The sequence below is a fragment of the Lepisma saccharinum genome, chromosome 6 (genome assembly GCF_977018435.1).
Source record: "Lepisma saccharinum chromosome 6, izLepSacc3.1, whole genome shotgun sequence".
Taxonomy (NCBI): domain Eukaryota; kingdom Metazoa; phylum Arthropoda; class Insecta; order Zygentoma; family Lepismatidae; genus Lepisma; species Lepisma saccharinum.
The window spans coordinates 28,756,977-28,782,977 of record NC_139234.1 but is presented as its reverse complement, the minus strand read 5'-3'; the positions used below and the strand labels follow the sequence as shown (position 1 = coordinate 28,782,977).

At 33.9% G+C, this 26,001-nt stretch overlaps 1 protein-coding gene across 2 annotated transcripts in view; it reads right to left on the bottom strand.

Moving 5' to 3' along the window:
- The window catches only part of up (Troponin T, skeletal muscle), a 30,790-nt gene extending 7,138 nt beyond the window's left edge, over positions 1-23,652 (bottom strand). The window contains exons 1-10 of one of the 2 annotated variants that reach the window (XM_083123695.1): positions 23,538-23,652; positions 16,985-17,018; positions 14,951-15,076; positions 13,968-14,132; positions 13,476-13,535; positions 12,785-13,003; positions 6,458-6,528; positions 5,648-5,669; positions 2,425-2,505; positions 189-267 (exon numbers count right to left, since the gene is read on the bottom strand). In XM_083123695.1, the coding sequence (XP_082979821.1) occupies positions 189-267; positions 2,425-2,505; positions 5,648-5,669; positions 6,458-6,528; positions 12,785-13,003; positions 13,476-13,535; positions 13,968-14,105 (670 nt within the window). In that variant the 5' untranslated portion in view covers positions 14,106-14,132; positions 14,951-15,076; positions 16,985-17,018; positions 23,538-23,652. Of the gene's footprint in view, positions 1-188; positions 268-959; positions 1,039-2,424; positions 2,506-5,647; positions 5,670-6,457; positions 6,529-12,784; positions 13,004-13,475; positions 13,536-13,967; positions 14,133-14,950; positions 15,077-16,984; positions 17,019-23,537 lie in introns of both variants that reach the window. The other variant, XM_083123694.1, reaches the window with a different exon arrangement.
- Between the last annotated feature and the right edge of the window lie 2,349 nt (positions 23,653-26,001).

Below are 26,001 nucleotides of genomic sequence, written 5' to 3'. Positions count from 1 at the left end.
AGAAATTCTTGCCAAGTTTGTAAAACATATTGCGTCACACACATTACATCAGTGAAGCTTATTTAGGTATGAAAATTATGTATCAAGAGATTGTCTACAAATGTTCATGTGAGTTTTGTTTGAGAAAAGTGTGTTTCTGAAGAGATTGTTTTAAATGCTCTACGACACAAACTCTACAGATAACTTACATCTCTGACGTTGTTGAAACTGTTCGGTTTTATCTGTCCATTGCCGATCCACACTATCTTTGCCCTGTTGCTCTAAGCCCTGAGGAAGTAGCACACGACATATTAGAGCTAAACATTTAGGTATTTGGGGTGTTAGTATGATTATAAACAAAACAATTTCCAAGTATATCCTTTCATAGCTGTTACCATATTTTTATCATAATTCTCTTGGGTGGAGTGAACATGGACAGTGATTTGAAAATGAAACACTTCATTATAAATAGTCAAGTTATGGTTTGGGTAAATTCGACAGTGGAACAGTAACGTCTCATGTGTTGTTTGATAAATAAGGTACATAGAGGGAAGGGGTTGGAGATTGGCTTGTTTGAGCAAGAACCTCAGTTTAAACCCCTGGTTGACGCATCATTTTTCACTAACTTTCCAATTAGTTACTTCAGATATCTAGTTCTGTTAGAATTTCTGTTGATTTTTTAGCAGATTGGAATTAGAACTGTAATTGTAAATTGTAAATCTTATTACTGCCTTTAGTTTTTTTTAAAGTGAAAACAGAAAGCCATAAGCTTTTTTTTATTGATGGTAGTAAATTCATTGCGAAAAGATATACAAGGTTTTGTCATACTAGGACATTGATATAACTGGGGAAAAAATGTACATATGTAGTTCTCTTGTAGAAACTATAGGTTCATACAGGGTTTGTCTTAGAGCCCATTTTGAAGAAACAGATTATTTGGTATTTCCACTTCTTCCAAAACATTTCTCGAGAATACTCACTCTTGCTTCTGTTTGAAAATTGGTCATACTTGTCTTTCCACACTTTCTCTTGTGACTCTGAAGTAAGAGTGTTGAAACCCTGTGAGGACACAAGACATTGAAAAGACACACTGAATAAATATTATATTGAAATTTATTAACCAGCAGGTAGGATATTTTCCAAACCTTGCAACTTTAGGAAGCTTCATCACTGAAGTGGGAACCTCCATGGCATCTGAGTGACATGTCACCTGAGAATGAACCTTACGAAATAAATTTTCACTGGAGTGGCATGACATGCTGCACATGCCAGACACCACCACCAATGTTGCATTTTGAAATGGGCCATTTTTCTACATCATGTTGCATCAGTCTGTTGTGCATGTGCAGTGAATGCACTTGTATAGGCTGGAGAGATAAGATAAATTATCTAGTGGTAGTGAAGGAACAATTTGTCCTGGCTTCTCAAAAAAGTAGAACACCAGTGCAAAATATTGTGTTGACTACTTGAGTTCTCCCAGTCTAGGAACATATTACCAAACATTATAGTTATGGAATGTCATACATATTGAAGAAATTTGCAAAACATGACATAATCTCATGGTCTCATTTGCCTAGAAGTGTGTAAATTTTTATCCCATAATTCAGTGTCAGAGGGTTATGATAACAGGCCTCCTCGATGGCATAGTGGTAACGTCATTGCCTTGTAATTAGGGTATCCCATGTTCAATATCTGGTGGAGGCAAATAGTGGTTCGGATCCGACTTTAAACTGTAGGTTCAGTCCCAATTAGCCTATCTGTGCATAAGGTGGACTTAAAAATAAACTTCACACTTAAGCACTGATAACAATCAATTGAACATCAGTTTTATTCTCAAAATGGAATGCAGAAAGCTTTGAAACCCAACATGACTTTATTCTGACCTTACCAAATTCAACCCAGTTTACGATACTTTTTAAGTTGTTGTTTAATGTTGAATCAATTATGCTAATTGTATGTCACAAAAGTTGCAAGATTTGGATTTCTCTTTAATCATTTTTATCTATTATGTTAATTACTTCTTGTTTTTTATATGTTCCTCATATATATAGTATTCTATACTTCATATTGTCAGGAAAATATAATCTTCTGCTAATAAAAACTGAAAAAGAAAAACACAAAACTTGTACACAAAAAAGTTCTTGAACATAAAACATAATTCAGTATATATCATTTTTTAATAATATTTTTGAAAAACTTTTAATTAATGAAAAATATAGTAGTAATTAAAACTAACAATTAACCATTTAATGAGTAATGAATTTTAATTTATGTAAACAAAATTGAACTAAAAAATATATTTTAATCATGCATTATCTTCTTTACTTTCTCAAAAAATACTACTTTCTTAGATATCTTAGACTTGCATTTCGATGCCTAAAACTGCTCTACTACTTCAATTACATAACTGGAATTAAATTATAGACTAATATTTTTAATACATACACCCTCAAACAGTTTCTTCTTGTCATCATAAGACCTTGTGTCAACACGACGTTCATACTTTGAGGCTACTTGGATCTTGGGCTGCAAATGGGAAAGTAATGTAATTATTATAACTTAATAAATGAATGTGTTGTTATTGCTAAGTAAACCAAATTGAACATAATTTCTGACTTAACTTTCCTAAAGTTGTGCTGTGTGATATAAGCAGTGGTATTGTATAATATCTAATTGCACAAACACTAAAAAGTATCAAGGCAGTGCTTGTAAGATGGAGCTTCCAACATGTGTTGTTGCAAATATTTCAAATCCTCACATTTCCTGTATTAAGGTGAAGTACTTGTTGTTCACATAATACACAGTTCTCTGATGATGATATCAGCTGAGATGCATCATTTTAAAACCCGATGGAGGCACATAGAGGTTTGGATCCCACTTTAACCTGTAGGTCCAGTTCCGATTAGCCTTTCTGTGCATAAAGTGAACTTAAAACAACACCTCCCACAAAGCATCATTTTAAAGCTGATCCAGGACTCGAACCTGGGTCTTTGGCCATTGCTTTACCAACAACACTACTGGTTGACATAATTTATACAAAGGAAAAAAAATCAATGTCAGTTGATAGAGCAATGACACAGTATGCCTTGTCAAGCTTGCATTTGAAATCATCATCCGCATGAAGTGAAAACATAATACAAGAACTTCACCTTGAGAAAGAAGATGTGATAATTTTTTAAACATTGACAAGAGATCGTAGAAGCACCATCGTCTAAGTACTCTATTTATACTTTTTTTTAGTGGTTATAATATGATGAAGTAATGTGTGCAGTTAGGAAGTTTTTATTATGTTTAATTAATTGCACAGACTTAAAACAAACATGGCATGTTGATGTGTTGCAAAACAGTATTAAAACACAAACATGAACAGCACACTGATGAGCTTCAAAAACCTATCAACATTTCAGACAGCTCGCATCATCATCACCAGTATCTACAGGCAGGGCCGCTGTTAGAAAACGCGATGCCCTGTGCGTACTATAACTGCGAGGCCCTTATACTTTGAAAAATAAAAATGTACATACCTTCAATTCCTCGGAAAATTCTACACTAAAGCCAACATCGACTCTTCAGATACCACCCCGAGGTTAGCCTTTTTGGTTCATTGGCATAGTGGTAAAATCTGCGAAATCTGCTTACAATATTAAATATGTTGAATTTTATATCATTTAAGATAAAAATTCACCCCCAAATATTTTGATAGAAGAATGCCAGTTTCTCTGGGTTTCAAGGAAGTGAAAATAAGTATCTCCAAATATTTATTTCTATTTATGCGGATCCGTTTCACACAAAAGGCAACATGCCGACCGGGACAAGTTTCCTGCTACGGTCTATCCTCTTATTGACATCTGTTCTCAATTTACCTACATCATAAATTCCACATCCTCAAATTTGGGGTCAGGGCGTTCGGTTTCACCTCAAAGAATCACAACACAACACACTGTCGAACAATAGAGGGCCCGTTCCGAAAGTTGTACGAGCCCAGTTATCTTTGTTGAATTCGTTTTTGTTAAGACTTTTGGAACGCACCCAGAGTTTATGACAGGGAATCGGTAGAAGGTTAGGATCACTAACAAGAAACTCGACTGTGTTAGTTCTGAAATTTTCTTTTCACACAGGTTCACTGTACCTGTTTTTGATTTCGGTTTCCTTTTCTACAGTGTGAATGCTGATTACAAATGAAGCTGTATTGGTAATGTAGATTTATTTTCTTTTGTCTAGTCTAATGTGATTATTTTTTCATGAGAAATGAATGTGAATAGATGATGCAATAATATTACTATATAAATATCTCGAAGCGCGAGGCCCCTCAAAGCACGAGGCCCTGTGCAGTGGCACGTGCCACACACCCCTAACAGCGGCCCTGTCTACATGATTGAGGGAAAGAGGTAAGTAATGAGTATTGTCTTAACTCTTGAAAAACTGAAAACAGTTTAGGCAAGTGTTACTGATGCCATTTTCCTTTCTTACAGTCTCGGTGACATAGATATAAAATCTCCAATACATTGACAAATTTCAGACAATACATTGACAAATTTCAGAAGCTTGCTATCATCATGCCATTTATAATTTTATCATGTGATTTTATCATATGTATTCATCAAATTCTGTACACATTGTTAGCTATTACATTATGATTTGACACACACAGGAGATGTACTTCAAAGAATTTTAAGCATAAAATGCAGACTCAATCAGGACTCGAACCCAGCTCCGTGCTATTGCTCTACCTACTGAGCCACCCTGACTTAACGTAATTTTTCATTTTCTGCTATTTTTCCTGTGTAGAGCTCTGTCAGTGCTACTTCAATAAGATTTGTTGCCTTTGAAACACTGGTGAAGTCGATGGTGTCTAGAATCTCCCAGCTTACAGCTGTATATCACCTTGTGATTTGGCACACACACAGGACACATGGCACTGTAGACATCATTCAAGGCAACAGATGTTATTGCAGTACTACTGACAGAGACAATTACATGCAGGTAATAGAGGAAACAGTGAAAAAAATGAAAGTCAAAGTTGAGTCTGTAGCTCATTTGGTGGAGCAATGATCCATGTTCAAGTCCTGGTTGAGTGTGCATTTTTCACTTAATTTGTTAGCTATTGTTCAAATTTGTACAAATTAAGAAAACAACTTATTGATTTTAACATACATTATACATATACATTAGTGGTGTGCTAAGGATTTCCAGGGGGTGGGGCTCCCCGATGCCATAGTGGTAGCATCGTCGCCTTGTAATCAAGGGGTCCCAGGTTCGATACCTGGTGGAGGCACATAGTGGTTCGGATCCCACTTTAAACTGTAGACCAGTCCCAATTAGCCTTACTATGCATAAAGTGGACTTAAAACATCAAATCAATCGATCAAAAGGGGGTTACGTACATCTTTTTAGTAGTCATCCCTCATTTTGCCAACTTTTCCTGCCTTTGACGTTATTTTTTTTTTAGGAATGCTGTGCCAAAGGCACACCACTGATATACATATACACTGTGTAATATTATATACGCACACACAGGGTGTCACTCTACAACACAAACAAACTTTCACAGCGTATAACATAGTTAATGATCACAATAATGCTGATGTTTATTGATTTTAAATAAGATAGGAAACTTTCTATGTGAAGATCATTTACATTAAATAAACAAAAAATAGAAAATACTTACTGGGTACTTGCCAGTCAGAGCCCTGAAAAGAAAGTTTTTAAAAAGGATGGTTAGAAACTTGAGTTTTTTATGGCATAAAATTCACTTGCTTGTTAAGAACAACAAAATAGTACTAGTTAAAGATCAACTTTCTCAAAATGACTCAACCTCGTGGAGAAAAACAGAGTAGAACATTAAGAAGTAAACATTGAACTCCAGCGATAGAAACACAAGTGATATCTGGTGAGCGACCTCAAGTCATCAATATTGGAACATTGATACTTAAAGGATTTGCTGGACACAAACAAAGAATAGTTTGTGAATGGGAACAGAGTCTCACCAGAATTGATGATAATTAAAATGTATTTTATAAGCTTTGCTATTTTTTTACAAGTAAAAATATGTTGTATTTAATAAAAATACATAGCACACAGAAATAGCAGTTATTTTAACTCAAATTGATGCATATTTTTTTTTCTTCTGAATGTAATTTTCGGTTCTTGACATTTGTTAATAAAATATCCCCAACATGTCACAATTTAAGAGGAAAACAAATGGAAAAGCCAGACTGCACATACAATAATGTACAAATTTAGATTTTTCACTTGAAAATAAAATTTGAACTGTTGAAATTACAGGTTTGGAATCTGAAGGCCAAATTTTGATTTGTGAATTCTTATATGAATAGGTGCTATACATCCCGGAAGATGTGTATTTGTTTCACCTAAACTGTTGAGAAATAGGAATGAAAAGTTTCAAGGTACATTAAGATATGCAAAATGATTATAGGCTTTATTGTAATTAGTTAATTTGTTTTCTAAATGCACTTACTCAGGGTCCAGACCCTTCTTCATGGCCTTGTGTCTAAGTTGTTGCTTCTGTCTTTCCTTCAGCTCCTTAAGCTGTAAGAACATGAAGGCATGCATTAAAAATGTAATTTTTTTTATAATTAAGAAAAGGCTATTATGCTATAATAAACATACTGTGAACTAAAGTAGTATTTAGCTTATGATCCAAAATATATATGAAAGGTAAGAACATGGTATGCATATTTGTTCCTACAACGCTGGTATATTACACCAAATAAATGTGATTATTTGTGCAATTGAAGGCAAAATATGGTGATACCAATGTCATATGTTCAACTAACATCTGTTAGCTATAACTAGACCTCGGATTTTTAGGTTCTAAAAAGTGTGTTTTTAGGTTCCTAAAATAGGCTCTAAAAATCCTAAAATAGGTTAAAAAAAACTAAAATAGGTTCTAAAAATCCTGAAATAGGTCCTAAAAATCATAAGTTAGGCTCGGAAAATCCTGAAGTAGGTTAAAAAAAACTTAAAATAGTTCAAAAGTGCTGAAAAATGCTGATTAGGTATAGTCACCGGCAATGAAAATGGGACATCTATATCCTGAAATATGCACTATCTTGCTTATCATTATGTGTGTTGCCTAACCCTACGGCGATGGCAGAACTTACCATTGGATATTTGCTATTGAAATCCACTCTTCGCCTTATAGTTAGGCAACAATCTTTTTTCATGTTATCCACAGTCAAACTGCAATTTTGTCTGTGGGGATCATCGTATATGCTGAAAATAATCTTTCAACAGAAACATAGTGATGCAAACTCCAATGCTGAAATGTTATTTTGCAAGGCGTGAATGCCACAAAGCACCGAAGTGACGTGAAAGTGAGTAAGACCACACAGATCAGACCACTTTGGATTGTACAGGTAACAGAGCCACCAGACATTTTGCTTTGAAAAATCACAATGGACTTGGAGGAAGGGAAAATGGCAGAGAGAATGTTTCAAACACATTCGTCATTGAATTTTTTCATGACCAATCAAAGCAAATGCCTCTGTGTGACATAAAAATCCTGAAAAACCTTTAAAAATGTATAAAAACCTAAAAAAGGGCTTGATTTAGTTGAATAAACCTAAAATAGGTTCTAACAAGCAAAATAGTTTTTTTTGGCAATATAGAACTTCATCAGTTGTTGCATTTTTTAATGAAACGCTGACATAACTTTTTATTTTCTTACATACCTGTAAAGGAAAAATAGGTTAACCTAAAATCCGAGGTCTAGCTATAATGTATAGATATTAACACAAAATCAATTATTTGGGCACAATTTTGTGTACTTTTTTCACACATCATGTACTAAATTACAATTTGATAGTTGCACCTATTACAAAAACGTGGAACAAATCAATATAATTAATAAAAATGTATTAAATTAATTCTTTGGTTCCTGATTTCCCCTGCACATTGCAAAGGAACATGCAGTCTCATGAAGGGCAAAGGGGGAGGGGTGCACCTGTTTATGCTGTCAGCCACTGTGGAGGTGATATGATCAGTACCATGCTCTTACCTTTTTGCTTTTATCTCCCAGGGTTGCCCCCAGGTACCCGATTTTTTTGGAGGCTAGGTGAACCCTTGAACCACCTTATGCAGGAGCATGGTCTGAAAAGATTCTAACCTGATATAACCCACTCTGGGAATCGAAACCAGGTCTCCCATGTGCCAGTCAAATACCCTGCCACCTGGACCACTGTGGCTCCAGTGCTTTGGTAGTATGTGAAATTAAATTCTTAATAATATACTGCTAATTAAACAAACTAGCTTATATTTTGAACATTTATTACTTTCTAACAGTACATAGGGGAGACCAGGCTGAGTTGCTCATCAGTGGCGAAGCGTGATGTTTTAGGTAGTCCTCGCAAGACTTGCCAAACGTCAAGGTCGATCTTTCAATCAGGGAGAGGAAGGAGGGGGGGGGCAATATTTCTCCATGGTAAATGCCAACATCATTGCCTGTTCAGTGTAAAAGCTCACTGCAGTACCATAGACCTTACAACTACAAAAGACAATTTATGCTATCCCATACAATGAGAATTATGAAATCTGATTAATTTCTATTCTTCCTGTAATTAAATATAACAAATTGACATGCACGAATTACAAAGTAAACATACAGGCTACAGGACAGCATGTTATTTTCTTTTATTTTCTTGTTGATATTGCTTTTGTGAATTGTCAGTTTATATAGTGTTATTAACTTTAATAATACTGCTAATAACACTAAAAAGATAAACTTGGATGAAAATAGTTTTGAGACCACACTACTTAAATTGAGCACGAAAAAGCAACAATTCCCATTTTTTCATTTCTCCCCGGGTCTGAAACTGAATTGCAAACACCTCAATTGTTGCACTTAAAGGTAAGAACCTTTATAGTCCGCCGTCAATTGTTGCAAGAAAGATAAACAAGAACATCATTGAGACTTTCACACGGGGCTTACTTGATACTTCAAAATCTCAAGTCATGTTAAGTCAAGCTTCTACATTGGTTTTGGTAATGAAGGGCCTATCACACAGATTTCATATCACTCAATATGTTTTTTTTCTTTTATAAACAAGACCATTGCATGCTTTACAATGCTGGACATAGTTTGACACTCAGAAGAAGTTTAATCTTGATGATGCCAGAGAAACCCTGCTATGGTTGTAAGCACCTGGATGAGAAAAATACCTGTTATGACCAGACTTCTAGAGGGGGGACTATGTACGTTGCTTTAGTGTAGGTTGTCTGCTGAGATCAACCGAACTGAGCTACCGAACATAGTAGAAGAGATTCACACAATTCTGTGCTGATCTGGTCTGGGTAACACCATTGTACTCAGCAGGAAATGCAGTGAGAGGGTTGGGCATGGGAGTGGCACTGGGCTCTCATTTCGATGCACTAAACTTACTGAATCTCTTGCATTATTTCTAGATGTTTCAAGGTGTCATGTGACTAATTTCACACATATATGTGAATATTCTGACTTATTTTTTACTTCTTTTCTAAAATATTTAAAATGCAATATTCTTATTATTTTGTCTTGTCATCGCTACATCTCCTGATGACTATATGATGCACGCTTTTAGAAGCGATATCGGGCGGGGCCATGTAGAGGGTGTGCGTGGCGATCAGCCAATGGCAGGAGTGCAACGTTGTACAGTTAGGAGACTGCGGCGCGGAAGTTAAAAGCCGCGTTCTGTACTTTTCTTGCGCGCAAGAAGTTTTCATAAAACTCGCCACTTTAAGGTTCATGATAAGATGGGGCAAGACATTTTGAACCTGACTGTCCAAGTCCCATGAATTTCCGTCGCCTACAGACGGAGTTATCGGTCCTTGAAGAAACAAGGGAAACATCACCTTTCATTTCCTTCAGTCTGTTTTTCTCGTTGCCACCGTGTTGACGCAGCTGAGTTGTTGTGTCTAGGTAAAACGGTGGGTGTTAAATTCGTCTCGATATAAACAATGACCCTTCATTGTTCTGGGCGTTCTCGAACATTGAAAGTCTGGGTCAGTTTGAGTTCAGCGTTTTCGTAGCAAGGCCGGTGTAAAATTATTCGCTTATCGTTCACTCGTGCGCCACGAAGAACAGTTTGTGAAAAGATTAAATACAGCCCTTTCGTGTGTTATTTTTATTTTAAATAATGTCAGTCTCGAAATCTATCACCAGTAGTACAGGCACCAAGGGTGCAAAATCTAATCATTAACCTCCAGGAGAGTGAATCGGAAATGAGTTAAATGAGTGACACGGAGACCGAGGAACACACGGAGACCGAGGAACACGACAAAAGTGGTGATAATGGATGACCTGGCAGTTCCTCTACAATAAATACCTTCAAGCTTCTTTCAGGTATGGGTTTCTCGTATATGCTACAGCGATACGCGTATGATATTATAATGCTGTGTAGAAATATTCACTATATTATTTCACTCATATATACTGTGCATGCATTATGAAATTAATTGACACATCGCGAATCTTCTGTCCTTCCCTTGCGCTAGCAGTTAGTTTGGCAACAGCGCAGTAGCACTGGCTGTGTATTGGCCGAACTCATGTTCCTTCTAAAAGCGTTTGCCGTATAGATGACTCACCTCTGTTGCTCATAGGGGTGAGTTGACAAAGTGGATTTTATTCCTACCAAAGAAGAGTGTGCAACACCTGTTGCTAACATAAGAATTACTCATGTTATCAAATGACCCTGCACATGTAGTCAACTTGCCCCATATACAGGGGAATTGACAATATTGACACTCTTAAAAAGAAACAAGCATTTTTAGGAGCATGATGATATATTTAAGAGCGGCAAAAATTTAAACATAAAACCATGATCAACTCACCCGTGTGTGTGTTGTGTGTATCTATGTATGTATATACATATACTCTATGTGATCAAAAGTATCTGGACACACCACTAAACGTGTGTTTATCATAGAGAGTGAGACAGTACTGCCATCTACCCCGTGGAACACATAGTGAGCGAACTCAGTAGTCTGCAGACAGTGTGAGACAGCAGTATGGGATGGTCTGAGGAACTCACAGACTTTCAATATGGTCAGTTGGTTGGGTGCCACTTGTGTAGGAAGTCTGTGTGTGAGATTTCCACCCTCCTAAACATCCCTCTGTCCACTGTTTCTGTCCACTGTTTCCAATGTTATAGTGAAGGGATGTGTACAACCCAAAAGTGTGCAGGCCAACCTCCCATGTTGACTTCCAGAGACCATCGAGTGTTGAAGAGGGTCGTACAGCATTATCGTCAATCATCCATCGCCACCATCACACAGGAATTCCGAACTGCATCAGGATCTACTCCAAGCACCATTACTGTTTGGCGCAAGGTGCGGCAACTTGGTTTCCATGGCCGAGCAGGTGCCCATAAGTCAAACATCACACAGACAAATGCCAAACACTGCCTCGTGTGGTGCAAGGAGCATCGAAACTGGACCGTAGAACAGTGGAAAACCGTTGTGTGGAGCGATGAATTATAGTACACAATGTGGCGATCCGATGGTAGGGTGTGGGTGTTGCGAATGCCTGGTGAACGACATCTACCAGCCTGTATAGTGCCGACAGTGAAATTCGAAGGTGGTGGAGCTACAGTGTGGTCATGTTTCTCCTGGAGGTGGCTTGGCCCCCTTGTTGCTTTACATGGCAATGTCACGGCACAAGCTTATGTTGACATTTTAACAGCTTTCATGCTGCCTACCGTCGAAGACCAGTTCAGGGATGACCATTGTGTATTTCAACACTACCGAGCACCTGTCCATACTGCAGGGCTTGTGGGGGAGTGGTTTGATGACAACAACATTCCACTAATGGATTTGCCTGCGTAGAGTCCTGATTTTAATCCCATAAAACATCTCTGAGATGTTTTGGAATGCCGACTTTGTGCTAGACCACACCGATCCACATCAATACCTCTTCTCATTTTGGCATCCTGCTTGGAATGGGCTGCCATTCCTCGGGAAACCTTCCGGCACCTGATTGAAAGTATGCATGTGAGAGTGAACGCTGTCATCAAGGCTAAAGGTGGGCCAACATCGTGTTGACTGCCAGTGTTCCCGATGGAGGGTTTCCAAAACTTGTACTTTATTTTCAGGTGGGTGTCCAGATACTTCTGATCACATAGAGTATATATATATATATATATATAATTCAAGGAAAGAAAAAGGAAACACTCACCAGAAAGTAGAAAAAATTCATTAGGCATAGTCACACAAAAAATAGAATAAGGTTCTTTCTGTATCACTATTTACCATACTGTAATTTTAATGTAATCACTAGGGAATGGATTTTAATGTGCAAAATTATGGTCAGGAAAGGGAAAAAAGTTATGAAAATGTTTTCAAAAAGGTGCAAAAAAAAAGGTACTGATAAAATGTCCTTCTTAAGGTCTAAACCAGTTACCTTCACATTCCTCATTCAACACTGTAGCAAATATAATTTATGGTAAGCATGGTATAATTTACATTATACCATTTTATAACTATCGTTCTGGTCTACAAAATGAGATGATATGATTTTCTGTAGCTGTTCAAGAAGATTGAAAATCATTTATTTTTCTGTCCAATTTTTTAACAAAACATGAAAGAAAAGGATGGAAGAAGGTGCTGAAGCATCAAAGAGGATGTTAAAAGGGAATAAATGTACTAATCTCACGAAAAGGTGCAACAAAGTGTGTTCATTTTACTTGATTTCATGTCTTAAAATACATATCTCAAACAATCGGTATAAAAACAGTTATATTTTTGGAAAGATGCCGCACATTAAAATCGGTTCCCTAGTAATCACCACCCTTTAATACAAAGAAGTACTCACATCGTAATCTTGTCTTTTCTGCCTCTCTTCCAAGTCATACTTTTCTGTCTCCAGCTTCACAATTTGATCCCAGAGTTCCTGGGCCTTGACTCGCAGTTTCTCCACGTTGAGGTTATCAATTTCCAAAGGTTTGATTCGGAAACTAAGGGAAATCTTCTTCTCTTCTTGCAGCTGCTCCTTGGTTTTTATTTTTTCCAAGGCTGCACTGCCTGAGCTAAACTAAAATGATAAGCAGTACCTTAATAGAGGTTCATGTTTGGGGAATAAAAGATGTGGTTTTGTAATAAGTAATGTAAATGAATTACTAACTCTATCTGCAAGACTTACTTTTAAAGGTTCTATTAATTTCAGTGGCCCCTGCCACCATCCACAAGTTCCCAAGTGGATGGTAGCAGGGACCACCTAAATTTATTATAGGTTCATAGAAAATTATATTAATTTTAAAGTTGTCAAAGTTAAAATTTCTGCAAATTTCTTATGAAATAAAAAGAATCTAGAACAGTGTACATACATTTTGTCATTAATGAGGATTTGTACATATTCTAGTAACAAGATAATTTACTGATCTCTATCTCAGTGCATGTCTACCTCACTAATATTTACAAAATTCAAGTGGAAATATGTGTGTAGTACCTGCATATGCAGTGTAAGAATCTTACAGGCTATATTAGTATTCAAATTTGTTACTTACACCAGTATCAGCCTTCTTGGAAATGGTAAAGTTGGGGCCTTGCTGTTGTTTCTTCTGATCCTAAAAGTAATTAAATAGAAGAGATGCATATGAGTCATTCATAAGGTATGGATTTTAAAATCAAGGATTCATAAGGTATGAATTGAATTATAAGATTATAAGGGAATTTTTATTTATTTTTAATTATACATATACTAAAGGAAAAAAGTAACACTTTTCACTGTGCCATGCACCATGCCATGAAGGACGCAATCAAAATACCAGTACAGAAAGTAAATACTTTCCAGACAATTAATAAATTATTCAGTCAACATATTTCTTGAAAGGAAAAAAAAACACTTCAACTGCTTGAATGGACGTATTATAAGGCCTGCAAAGCTTTCTTTCCAGAAATTTTATTCAAACTCTTTACTATTCATTGTGCCTTATATAAAATACAAATATGAAATGAAAGGAAAAAAAGGTGAAGAAGTAACAGCTAAGTTTCTGTACCTTCATGGCTTGCATCATGGCTTGACGCTTCCTCTCAGCTTCCTCTAATCGTCTCCTTTTCTCTTCAATCTCACGTTGTTTCTTCTCTTCAACTTCACGAACCCTCCTCTCTTCCTCTTGCTTCTTCCTTTCTGCCATTTTCTTCTCCTCTTCAGCTCGTGTGACCTGTAATAATTAGTTCAGTGTAAAAATTCATTGGAATGCATGCCTAATGTTACTTTTTATGATTGTTTTTTATAAAACATCTATTGAAATACATGTGTATTTGTATGTCTAGTGGTTCATGTGATGGGTGTGTGTGTGTTGACAATATATGTGCCTCTATATCTTTGTAAAAAATTGAATTTTGTTAAGATTTTAATTGAAAAAAATAAATTATTATTTTGAGTTTTTGTATATTGTTCCATGTCTGAATTTATGTGGGTGTAATGTACAGATAAATAGATATGTGTGTGCACATGCACACACAGACAGACAGAGATAGCACTCCAAATATTATGTCCCTTTTAGAGTAACATGTCAGAGCACTTTCTATTTTATTTTTTTGTAGAATGAATGAAGTTATTACCTTTTATATAAAAACATGAACATTGTTTTGAGATTCCTTTAGAATTTCTTTCTTTTTTTTTAATGAAAGTGGTTCATTTCTAAATGTTAGATTCAGCAACACAGTTTCAGTTTTCAGTATGATCAGTTCCACAGTGCTTAATGTGAACTGGAAAAAGCTCCTTTGAATTAGGAAATTGAACTATTTATTTATTTCAGGAATGGGATGTGCAAGAAACTCCTTTTCAGAAGAAAGGGAATTAAATGCATATTCATTCTAGTGGTGGTTCTAGTTACAGAATATGTAATCTGGAATACAATTTGTTTATTTGTGACTTGTGTAATTGATGTTATTTATGTCTTGATTATTATTATTACTTCTACGAGTTAATATTTCCTTCACTAGATGTACGTTATTATTCTGTAAGCATGTTTACCTTTCGTTTTGCCTGCTTGTCCTTCAACTTCTTCAGATCATCTTCTTCCTTTGCTCTTTGTTTCCTCCATTCTGCGATGTACTCCCTCAGCTGTTCATCAAGGGCAGAAGTTTTTTGTTCTTGACGCTAGGAGGATAAAAGAACCCTTAGAATACCTTACAGTTATACAGAGTTGAAATTTAATTATACTTGGAAGAGAATGAATGTGGAGAGTGGAATGGTAGATTACATACAATCTTCTACACTTACTCATCCATATTTCAACTACAAGCCCCCCCCCCCCCACCCCCTGCTTCAGATGTCCTTTAAAAAAATAATTGTGGATACATTAGAAGGTAGGAAAGAATGCACCGACAAGCTAAAAAAGCCTCATTTCATCCCCTTTGCTTATTGCAGCTACAGTTTTATTCTCTCATTTCACAAAACCTAAATGAAAATCAATGACATATTCATACTACTAAGGGCTCCCACATAGCCAAATGGTTAGTATGCTTGCATTTGGTGCAAGCTATCTCAAGTTCGATTCCCTGTGAGAGCCCCCAAAATTTTGGTTGTTGACAATTGAGGAGCTACTTGAAAAGAAGATGTAGCCAGACTCCAGTCTCCAAAATCAGCCACGTGTTACCTCATGAAAAAGCTAGGGCTGAGCCGATACCGATGCCGATGTAGAAATGCCACATGACACTTTCGCAGAGTTTAATTATCCTGGAAATTATGCAAAATTCAAACTTTCTTTCTTTTTTATTTTCCACCAAATTTGCATGAAAAGCTATATTTTACGATTACATAATATCTATTTTAATATTCTAATGAAAGTCTTGAATATTCTAAAGCAAATTTCATGCTAAATTAATCCATGTAATTGGAGAAGTATATTGATACATCAATATTTTGAACAAATTTTAATTGTTGCAATTTTCAAGTATTGGTATCGGTTTTGGTTGGAATCGGTAAGAGTATCGGCATCAGAATCTAACTCAGCCCTAGAAAAATCCCACTTCACATACCCTGGCCCTCAGAGGGTTGTTTCACCATGGATTGGATTTGATTTATGTTATTTAGCATTGCTTTTCTTCCACTTTTGGCTAATCATGATTACAAGGATGAGCGGTTATATGAAGAAATTGATGAAGGGACACTCACAAAGAACACCCATGGCCAGGCTGGAATTCAAACCCGGAACCCTGGCATGGCATGTTGTGCTAACCACTTTGCCTGGTTGGCTTTGCTCCATGGAGTTTTGTTTATAGTAAGGTTAAAAACACAAATAAAGAAAGGTTATAAAATTTAACAAGCTTGTACGTAGCCACAGAATGGAGAATGAGATCTTACATCAAATGTTTTGCTTTAGTCTCAGGAAGCAACAGGATTTGGTTCAGGTTTTTGATAGGTTTTCTGAGACATGACAGTGAAACATGAGAAGTTATAAGAGGAAAGCATCTTAAAATATGACTTCCAAAAACTCAAAAATCATTTGCATAAATGTGCATTTTTGTGAATTATGACAATGAAAGAACTTATCCTGACATTAAAACATGCTTATCAAGTTTAACGCAAGTTCTTTTAAATATGTACTTATTGCATTCCTAATGATAGTTATAACAACATACTATAAACAATACTAAAGATAGTATAAAATTATTTTAAAAAACTCCTTATGTAAGTGAGTATGCAACGCAGCATTATGTTTTAGTGCTTAGAAAGAATTGTGAACCTGATGAAGGGGGCAGTTGTACCCTGAAACGTCATTCTTCAACAATTGCATACTCACTTACGTAAGTAGTTTTTTAAAATAATTTTATGCTATTTTTAGTGTTGTTTATATTATATAGTGAGTAATATGCACCCAGCCACAATATGTTAACAACATACTATATTAAATGAAAATATATCACAAATTATAAGGATGTCTTATTAATTTGTATTAGTTCTCTAGCCCATGTGCAAGTATTTCACACATTAAGTCAATGTTATTACTATTGTTTCAAAATTCCTGTATTCAAGCTTGTAAAATATAAGCATGACTTTTCTTACCTTGATAAATTCAGGGTCGCCCTTAGTCTCCTCCCTGCCAAAGACATAAAGATATTAGAACACAAAATTGCTATGAATTGCAATATTAATGTAACATATAATGTCAGTGTACACACCCACACACACACACACACTCACATACATCTATACATACCCAGGTCTCGCATGCATTTACACAAGTTATAAGAATATTAAATTATCAGTTTTCTAGAAATATTTACATGTACTAAAATCTTGTTATTTTAATTATATTTCTATTAATATTTTCATGGTTCGTGTATGTTCGTAGGAGCAGCACATGATTTCTTTGTACATAAGCTGAATGAATTGTCTTAATTGATGTAGTTAGGAAACAAGTTAAAAATGTGATGATTCACTAGACTTTATGAAAATTATAATTGTTGGTTGCGGACACACAGAGTTCTAAGGTAAATGTGCCTTCCTATTAAAGGTTTAAGGATATAACATTTGTAATCATTTTATTTTTTTCACTTGTCACTAATGTCCAAATCTAAATCACAATTACTTTTTTCATAAAATTCTTATTCTTTGAAATAATTAGATACTTATACGACAGGATTGAAATCGATTCTAGCAGCAATTTTTTTAACAGATAATATTTATTTTAACAGTCACTACTTGTAATATTTATAGAGACAAAATTAGCAAAACACTAATATTACAAAAAAAGGAATCAAATATTTCATGACATAAGTGTTACTATTTATATATCACTCAGTGCTAAACATTTTTGAATATAAAATATAAATATTCAGAAAACAAATGAACGCGTAAAAATTATTCTTGTGTACAATGTGTACAATACAAGTAGACAGGATCCATCATGTTTGCCACATGTCTGTTATCATTTGTTTGTTACATTGAATTAACAGTTTCATTTCAAGCACTATGTATGTGATCATTTTAATATAAGAAAGATTACTTTCACATAATACTAAACTTTAGTGTTCCGAAACAAAATCCCATTTAGTTAAAAATATAGAAGATAAATTAGTGTATGTATTGGCATTTAACACCATTTCTTTATAGTAGAAACAATCACTCATTGCTTCCCACTCTCACATTACAAATTCTTCCATGATGAACAAAAATAATAAAAATTTTAGAGTCAAACATTACACTCACAGCAAAATAAATATTTTCATATGTGAAAAGGAGTGTTATCAGTACAAAAGGTGTACATAATGATCAACATATAGCATGCCTAACACTTTAAACTTTTACACAAATAGGTACTTGTTCTCTTCATTCCTGCAAGCCATTATTTAATTCCTGAAACAGAAAGTGTATAAAAAATAACAAAATATTATTCATGCCAGGACAGTGAGCAGCTGAAAGGGTAATATTTCATATCACAATATAGTACCATTATATTTTTTTAGTTCACACATAGTAGAAAAGTTACTCAACATACATATAGTCTTGTAGAACATGTAATGTGTTATCCCAGATGTGAATTATATATCTGTATTGTAGCTTTTCACATATTATATTGTAATTAACAGTATAATGTTTCTAATGTAATGTATATAAGTATAATGTTACATTAAATTACAATTTACCTGTATTCCTAAATATATATATAAATTGTCAGCTTAATATTTTCATTCTCCTAAAGAGAAAAACACTTAAAACTTCATGTTTATAAATGACTCCCAACACTATAATGTATGTAAGTATGCATGGCCAAGGTACATTTGAATAGCCCTCGGAATAATTGGAAGGTATGATATTATGTGAACCGTACTTGAATGAGAGCTACCTGGTAATCCATGCTCCATTGTGATTAGCACTCAATCAGGAGGAAGACACTGATGAGGTCTATGCCTATGTTTCCAGAATTTCTTGCTAGTCTTTATTTATAATTATTAGAGGTGGGCTATGTATTTTATTACTGGCATGGATGACAAGATTCAATCTACCCAAACCCATTCACACAGAGATAGCATAAAGTTCAAGAAAGGAAAAGGTAATTATATTTTTAGTTGCAGGAATTTTGTAACTGATAACATCGAACACATACGTGAAAGTAAGATTTGCATAACACATTGCATTCCATGGCAACACAGAACATCAGACCCTCCATTAGTGTAGTGAAAATGATGCTGACTTGTAACAAATGAGTAGGTTCGATCTGTGGTTCGCTTCATAGTTTCAAACTGTAGGTTCAGTCTTGATTAGTCTATCTGAGTATAAGGTGAAGTTGAAACAAATGTCAGTCTCCCCGATGGCATAGACGTAATGCCGTTCCCTTGTAATCATGGGGTTCCTGTAAGGATCCCCTGGTGAATGCACATAGTGGTTCGGAACCCACATTAAACTGTAGGTCTAGTCCCGGTTAATCTTTCTGTGCATAAAGTGGGCTTACAAACAAACTCAGACAAATAATTAAAATGAACTTTGACAATATTTTAACACAGAAAATTACATGTGAGATTTAGATTAATGTTATTGCAAGACAAAATAAATGGTATGATTTCCCAGTTATAATGAAAGTAAATTGTTAAATAATGCAACTCATAAACTTATACATTATAAATATCTATACCTTATTTGATGTATTGTGCATTGCACAGCATGTTCATAATTAAAAATTAAATATTCAAATCTGTTTATTGCAGACAATATTATATTAAGTTTAGAAATAAGAACTAGAATTATGTTTCATTTCTAAAAAGTGTTTTAATTGAAGAATAGATTTTTTTTTATTTCAAAGGTATATGCAGATACACACACCAATACATACATATATAACATGAGAGAGAAAGAGAGAGAGCGAGTTTCTTGTTCAGATTTTGAATTTTCCTTGTGTATTTTAAAGCTTTCCTGCAATGATGAAATTGAACCTAACCTAAGCTAATGAATAATTATTAAAGTGTGTCTAGTTTAAGTGATGTGTACATGTGAATATAAACATATATGATAGGTACTAGTAAGTACTACAGAAAAAGATAGCTTTTCACAGTAAGTACCACTGACACCACTGGAATGTGAAATAAGAAAAGAAACAGTAATACACTTTGCACCAGACAATACTGTAAAAGTAAAGAAAATGAGAGCATGCATGTTGATTTAATGAAAGAAATGGATGCGAACAATATTGAAACGTCTCACTCTTCAAGGCAGGTGCTTTGACAAAAGTCGATAACATCCATGTAAAAAGTCATTAATACATACAAAAGGATACAAGGGAGACTCAATACAATTAATGAAACACTGCTATTACACAATATGCATACATTTAATGGTAATGTTTATTATCTTGGAGGTTGTTCCTATTTCCCAAATGTTATTTGTAGCAGTGTTTCTGGGCATATGCATGCCAAATATTATGAAATTCAACATGAAATTATACACTTACTTTTTCAGTGGTTTCCTAAAAGAAAGACAAAGAACTTATTAGAAATTGATTTGTAGATAGGAGGTTAGTATTAGTATATAAAGCAAAAGCAACTACAAAGCAGAATTGCAAAACATGCATAGATGCAACTACAACTATATGTTATGCCAAAATAGAGTATTATACATTTTGTAAATTGATCTGATTGTATGATTTGGTTTCAATGTTTGTTAACTTCTGTAAATTTCTTGCTGATAAGGTTACATCTACAACATTCAAAATTAAGATGTTTTTGATATTCTCAGTCATGTTATGTTTATTCATGCATATTTCACAAACAAAATTTTGCCAAGAATCAGCTGGCAAAAATTGTATTTGCAAGAGATGAATTAATACACCATCATTTCAGTTTTTCTCTGTGAATTTTAATTTTTCCTTTACTTATTACTTTTTCTTTCTTATAAAGTGAAAAATATTTAATTAAACTTTATAATTTACATACATATATCAAATGTAAAAAATAAAATAATCTCTTTAGCTTTTGCAAAATTTTCTGGACATTACTTCAATTATTGATTGATATTTTTTTCAATATTATTTTGAGCAAGACAAATTAAACATTTCCATTAATTTAAATCTATGATAAGGTAATAATATTACAAGAAGACCACAAAATTGATAGTAGTACTGGCATAATATTTTTTTTAATGAATATTCCTTATTTACAATGTTTCACACTAAATAGTATCTGTAATATTCATTCATTAGTTTCAAACATTGTGTCAAATTTCAAACTAAAATTGTGCGACAAATAATTAAGATAAAAAAGCATGTTTTCTGAATAGTGGAAGTATTTTTAATAGTAGCAGTTGCACATTCTCTATAGAATGTAATTATTTTAATTTTATATACGAACTTGACATTACATTTATTCACGATTAAGCAACTAAACAACATACCATATTCTTTTGTGAATACTTGCATAATGGTTATTAGAGCATCTTGTAATGCAATTATTATGTTAGTTTTTGTATCAAATTTTCTCTTGCTTTAAACTATAGATGCAGGATAAATCTATCTACAGGAAAATATATTTGTCAATAACTAACTGGATGTCTCAAATCCTGCTTATGAGTTATCTTTAAAAATTGTTAGTATCTACAGTTCAGTCATTTCTAAATTAAAAGAGGAAAAAATACTTTTAAAAAGTTTCTAAATTCAACAAGGTGACTACTTTAAAAATATACACTCTTCTATAATATATTTTAATCAAAATTTTGTAAAAATGAACTTTTTCAAAACAAACTGTGCAGCAAAACTCTTATCATCTAAATTTATTCAGTGTCTTAATAAGGCAAGAGTGAAATAAAAACTACAAGGAATTAATGTTAACGGGCTATAGTTTTTTTTTTAAAATAAAGCAATATTTGTTTTTTCTATGTTCTAGATTTTTTAACTATGCTATACTCTGTATCCCCAGAGTTTTAAAATATGTTGCAGTTATAATGGAAGTTAGGATAGGCATGGCTAATATGCTACTAATAAAACAGGAATTTATGCAGCATTTTTTCTTGCATTGTGTTAAATGCTTTAGGTCTAGCACTATTTGTATATTTTATTCTTCAAAATCGAGGTGAGTCTTGGAAGTTTTAACTCACTAGCGTGGATTTATATAGAACCTGGATATCATATCTTTGAAGTCTTTTGCTGACCTTTACCTATGTAGATAAAAGTAAAATGAAAGCATTAAGAAATTATATCAATATTTTACACCAACAAGGTATAGGAGTGAGCTGAATGAACTGGAGGCATCTGAAAATAAATGTAAATAGTTATGTTACTTTCTAGTTATTGCTATTGCGATAAGCCTATATACATACAGCAAGAAAACATAATATCAATATAGATTGTGGAGAAAATAAACTGGATGCACTGGATATTGGTGTTGATAACACATAAAATAAAATATTAATATGTATATATGTACATATTATAGCACTTTTAGAGGCTCGGGATTAAAATAATTGATTTTGTAATTTTCAGCCAAATTTGAGGCAGACTTTTAAGGGGAAATATGGCTGTGCATAAAACAAAAAAACATTGTGAATTATAACATCTAATGCTTTGAAAACTTTTCCCAGGCTGTGTACTTGCTGTATATTGGCTAATCACACTGAACATTCGAGAACTTGACAAAGAGAGAAAAATTACATAGCACAACATCTGATAATAAGATATAGGCATATATTTAGTGACAATACAAACTAAATACATATAACAATAACAAAACAGAGATATGTATATATTTTGTTGAGTGTGTACAATATTAGGTATGTAAAAAATTGTCACTGGACACAGAATGAGGATGAAAGAGGATATTTGGTAATGACATATTTCTTTTTAAAAAAAAGAAATAAAAAAAGGTATACACAGACAACACAGAAACAAACCTAGGGCTTGTAATTGAAAAACAAATTCTTTTCTGTGAATGATTTTTCACACTGACATTTAACCTGCCAGCTAGTCATGTTCTTTTCATTTTAAAAAATCTGCAAAAATCTATAATTTCAATTTCTCTTAAAATTTTGTGTGTACAAAATATTTCCACATTGTTTTCTCAAAGTTCAAAATATGCTAATATTATCTAATAGGATTTTAAAAAAAGAAGACCAGTCCATGAAATATTAGTTCAGCACATAGGTAGTAGTTTGCCAAGTACATAAAAAAATATTTGCAACATGTGAAAAAAATAAGACAAAGCATTAATAAGCATTAATAGACAGGGAAAAGTCATCAGCATTACTGACTATCATCTAAATACAAAATAAGAAGCTCAAGTAATTTTCTAGATAAATATAGAGAAAAATATAAATACACATTTGTACTTAATAAAATAAACTATTTACAAAGACAGAAAGCATACATAATACATAAATATGTTTCACCACAAAGAAGCTAATGACAATTATATTTTTTTTTTTGGTCTGGCTGGTATTTTACATAGTAATACCACAGAAATCTATGTAATATAAAATCAGTTATGAGCAAGAATAGGTTTTTTGTTCTTTTTTTGTAAGTCATTCTTTGTGATAAAACGAAGAGATATTTTTCTATTGAGGTTTGTAATATAGCAAATTGGACTGGCCTTATAGACTGCTGGCAGAAAAATTGTAATAAATGCAACACACTTACTCTTTCTTCTTTTCCGGTTCCTTTCTGTGTTATAGATGGCAGCACGAAGCAGAGGAGAGGGGAGAAAAAAGGAAAGCAAATATGATGAAATATGAACTTCTACAGGGTTGGCCATACCAGATGGTTTATGCCCTTGAAAAATCAGAACTAACTACTTGGAAGAGACAGTCATATAGTTGGGTTGCTAACATCTACTTAAAATATCATGAGACAATATCACTGAAAAACTTTAATCTCTCTAATTTTATTGAAAAATTTAAATATACTATGCTACACAAAGAAAACATGTTTTTGACTGTAATTATTTTTAATAATGTGTTAAATTTCCTTAGTCCAAATTGTACCACTAATCAGGATAAACTATAAAGGGTCAAGAAATATTGTTATAATGTTCAGTGTTTATACTTTCATAGCAAAAGTAATGTTACTCTTCTAAGTATCTTGAAACAGTGATCTAAACCTTCGCAAGATACCATTTTGTTCCTTAAAGAAAACATATGTAACTACCACACCCTATTGCTGCCCTACAAAATATCAGTGAAACTGTGGATAAAGTATGAAACATAGCCTTCCACACACTCACCAAAGAAGAAAGAATTCTAGTAATCAATCAGAAGTTACAATTCTTAATGTGAATATAACTACAAGAATAAAAATTAAGCAAGAATATTCTTAAGAAATAGTAAAGTAATTTAACCATGCCCGTAAAGATAAGGTAAAATTTTAAAAATTAATAGGTGCAAAAGATATTGAAAAGTAATATATGCTGCTTATTTTTATTTATCAGTCAATGGTTATTTCACTCTCCTTATCTCAGAAATTGATGACACCAGCTCTGGGATACATAGATGGCAACCAACTGCCCAGTACTTACTTCCTGCAATGAAAGAAAAGACAAGAGAAATAAGTAATGATAATTCATAACTGTTCAGAAGTCTAATAATAATATAACAGTTGGGATATTGTATATATTATTAGTATGCAATCGTAAATAGGCATTAACCGTGACACTTAGTTTTACCTACTATAAATTCTATCACTATGTTTTGAGAGAGTATCTCATCCCTTGTATTAAGGTGAATAACTTTTTTTTTCTGGTGGTAAGAATCGAACCTGCCCTGCATCATGGCAGGACTAAGGCATCGACCATTGGGCTTGGACTATGGGACGTGCACTGGTTGAAGTCTCCAAGCAGGTAATGTAACAACTTTTCTCCTGAGTTTTTGGCCAATGTATGCGGCCAGTGGTCACCCACCACCATCAGGAAATTGGGGAACTACAAATGAGTAGCATAACCCAAACATGGAAACCTAAAAAAATGATTGGGGGTTTGGCATGCTTTCCTCAGGTCACCTCATAACATGTTGGATGATCACCCATCTCTGCTGAGGCATGTGGGAATGAGACCAGCAGTCTGAAAGTAGGCCCTGGCCCTCACGGGCTGTTGCACCACAGGTTGTTGTTTTTATTATTTTTATTATTATTAGGAATCGAACCTTCTATGAACCTGTGATTTTTCTACAAATCCAGGGCAGTAACTAACTATTTCACTGTGGCATCATAGCTTCAATTGCCACCGTCAGCATAAGGAAATCAGTTTGCCTGAAGGTGAGAGATGTGGTACTCTCTCAAAACATAGTGTTAAAATATATATAAGGTAAAAGGATAGACAGTGCGTAATGTCCAGTTGGAATTGTATGCTAGTAATATCCATTGTCATTAACATTCAGACAAATAATATAAATATGGTTAAGGGTGAACCAACGGGAAATTTTTACCAACTGATATTGTATCATCAATATGTATAGTAGCTGTAAAGTCTCGACCCAAATGCAGTATTGTTTTTCTGGGAGTATGGTCACATGGAACGGGCACCATGGTTGCCTGACCTCAATCCCATATACTTTGACATGTGGGGAATTTTGAAATTTGGTGTGTGAAAGTTCAGTGTATCAAAATGATGGTGGAAGTGTGTTTTGGATTATTTATATTATATTATATTTTCTGTTCGTGAGTGCTCTAATTGGTTCCAGACATTTTATTAAGAAGCTGCATATACCTTTCATATTAATTTTTAAAGTGGTATAATGTAATATAAATTACAAACTACTTTCAGAAATATCAGATTGGTATAATTACCATCAATTTTACCAATAAACAATATATACTTGTAATCAGTTACCAATAAAGTCTCATTAATATGCTCCACACTTAAAAATTACATGAGTACTCGTAAACACTAATTCAACTTATGCATGTTATTTTTATTCAAGTTTGTCAAGTTATTCATATCTTCTAAATCAAATCTGTGAATTTTACAATGAATTTTAGAAACAGTTGAATCCTGTTTATTTTGGCTACTTTGACCTATTACGTAATTTGCATTATAAATTCACCACAATTTAAGATTCTCCATACAAATCTATGAAATTAAACTAAATTCCATGCCACAAAAATCCTTTGG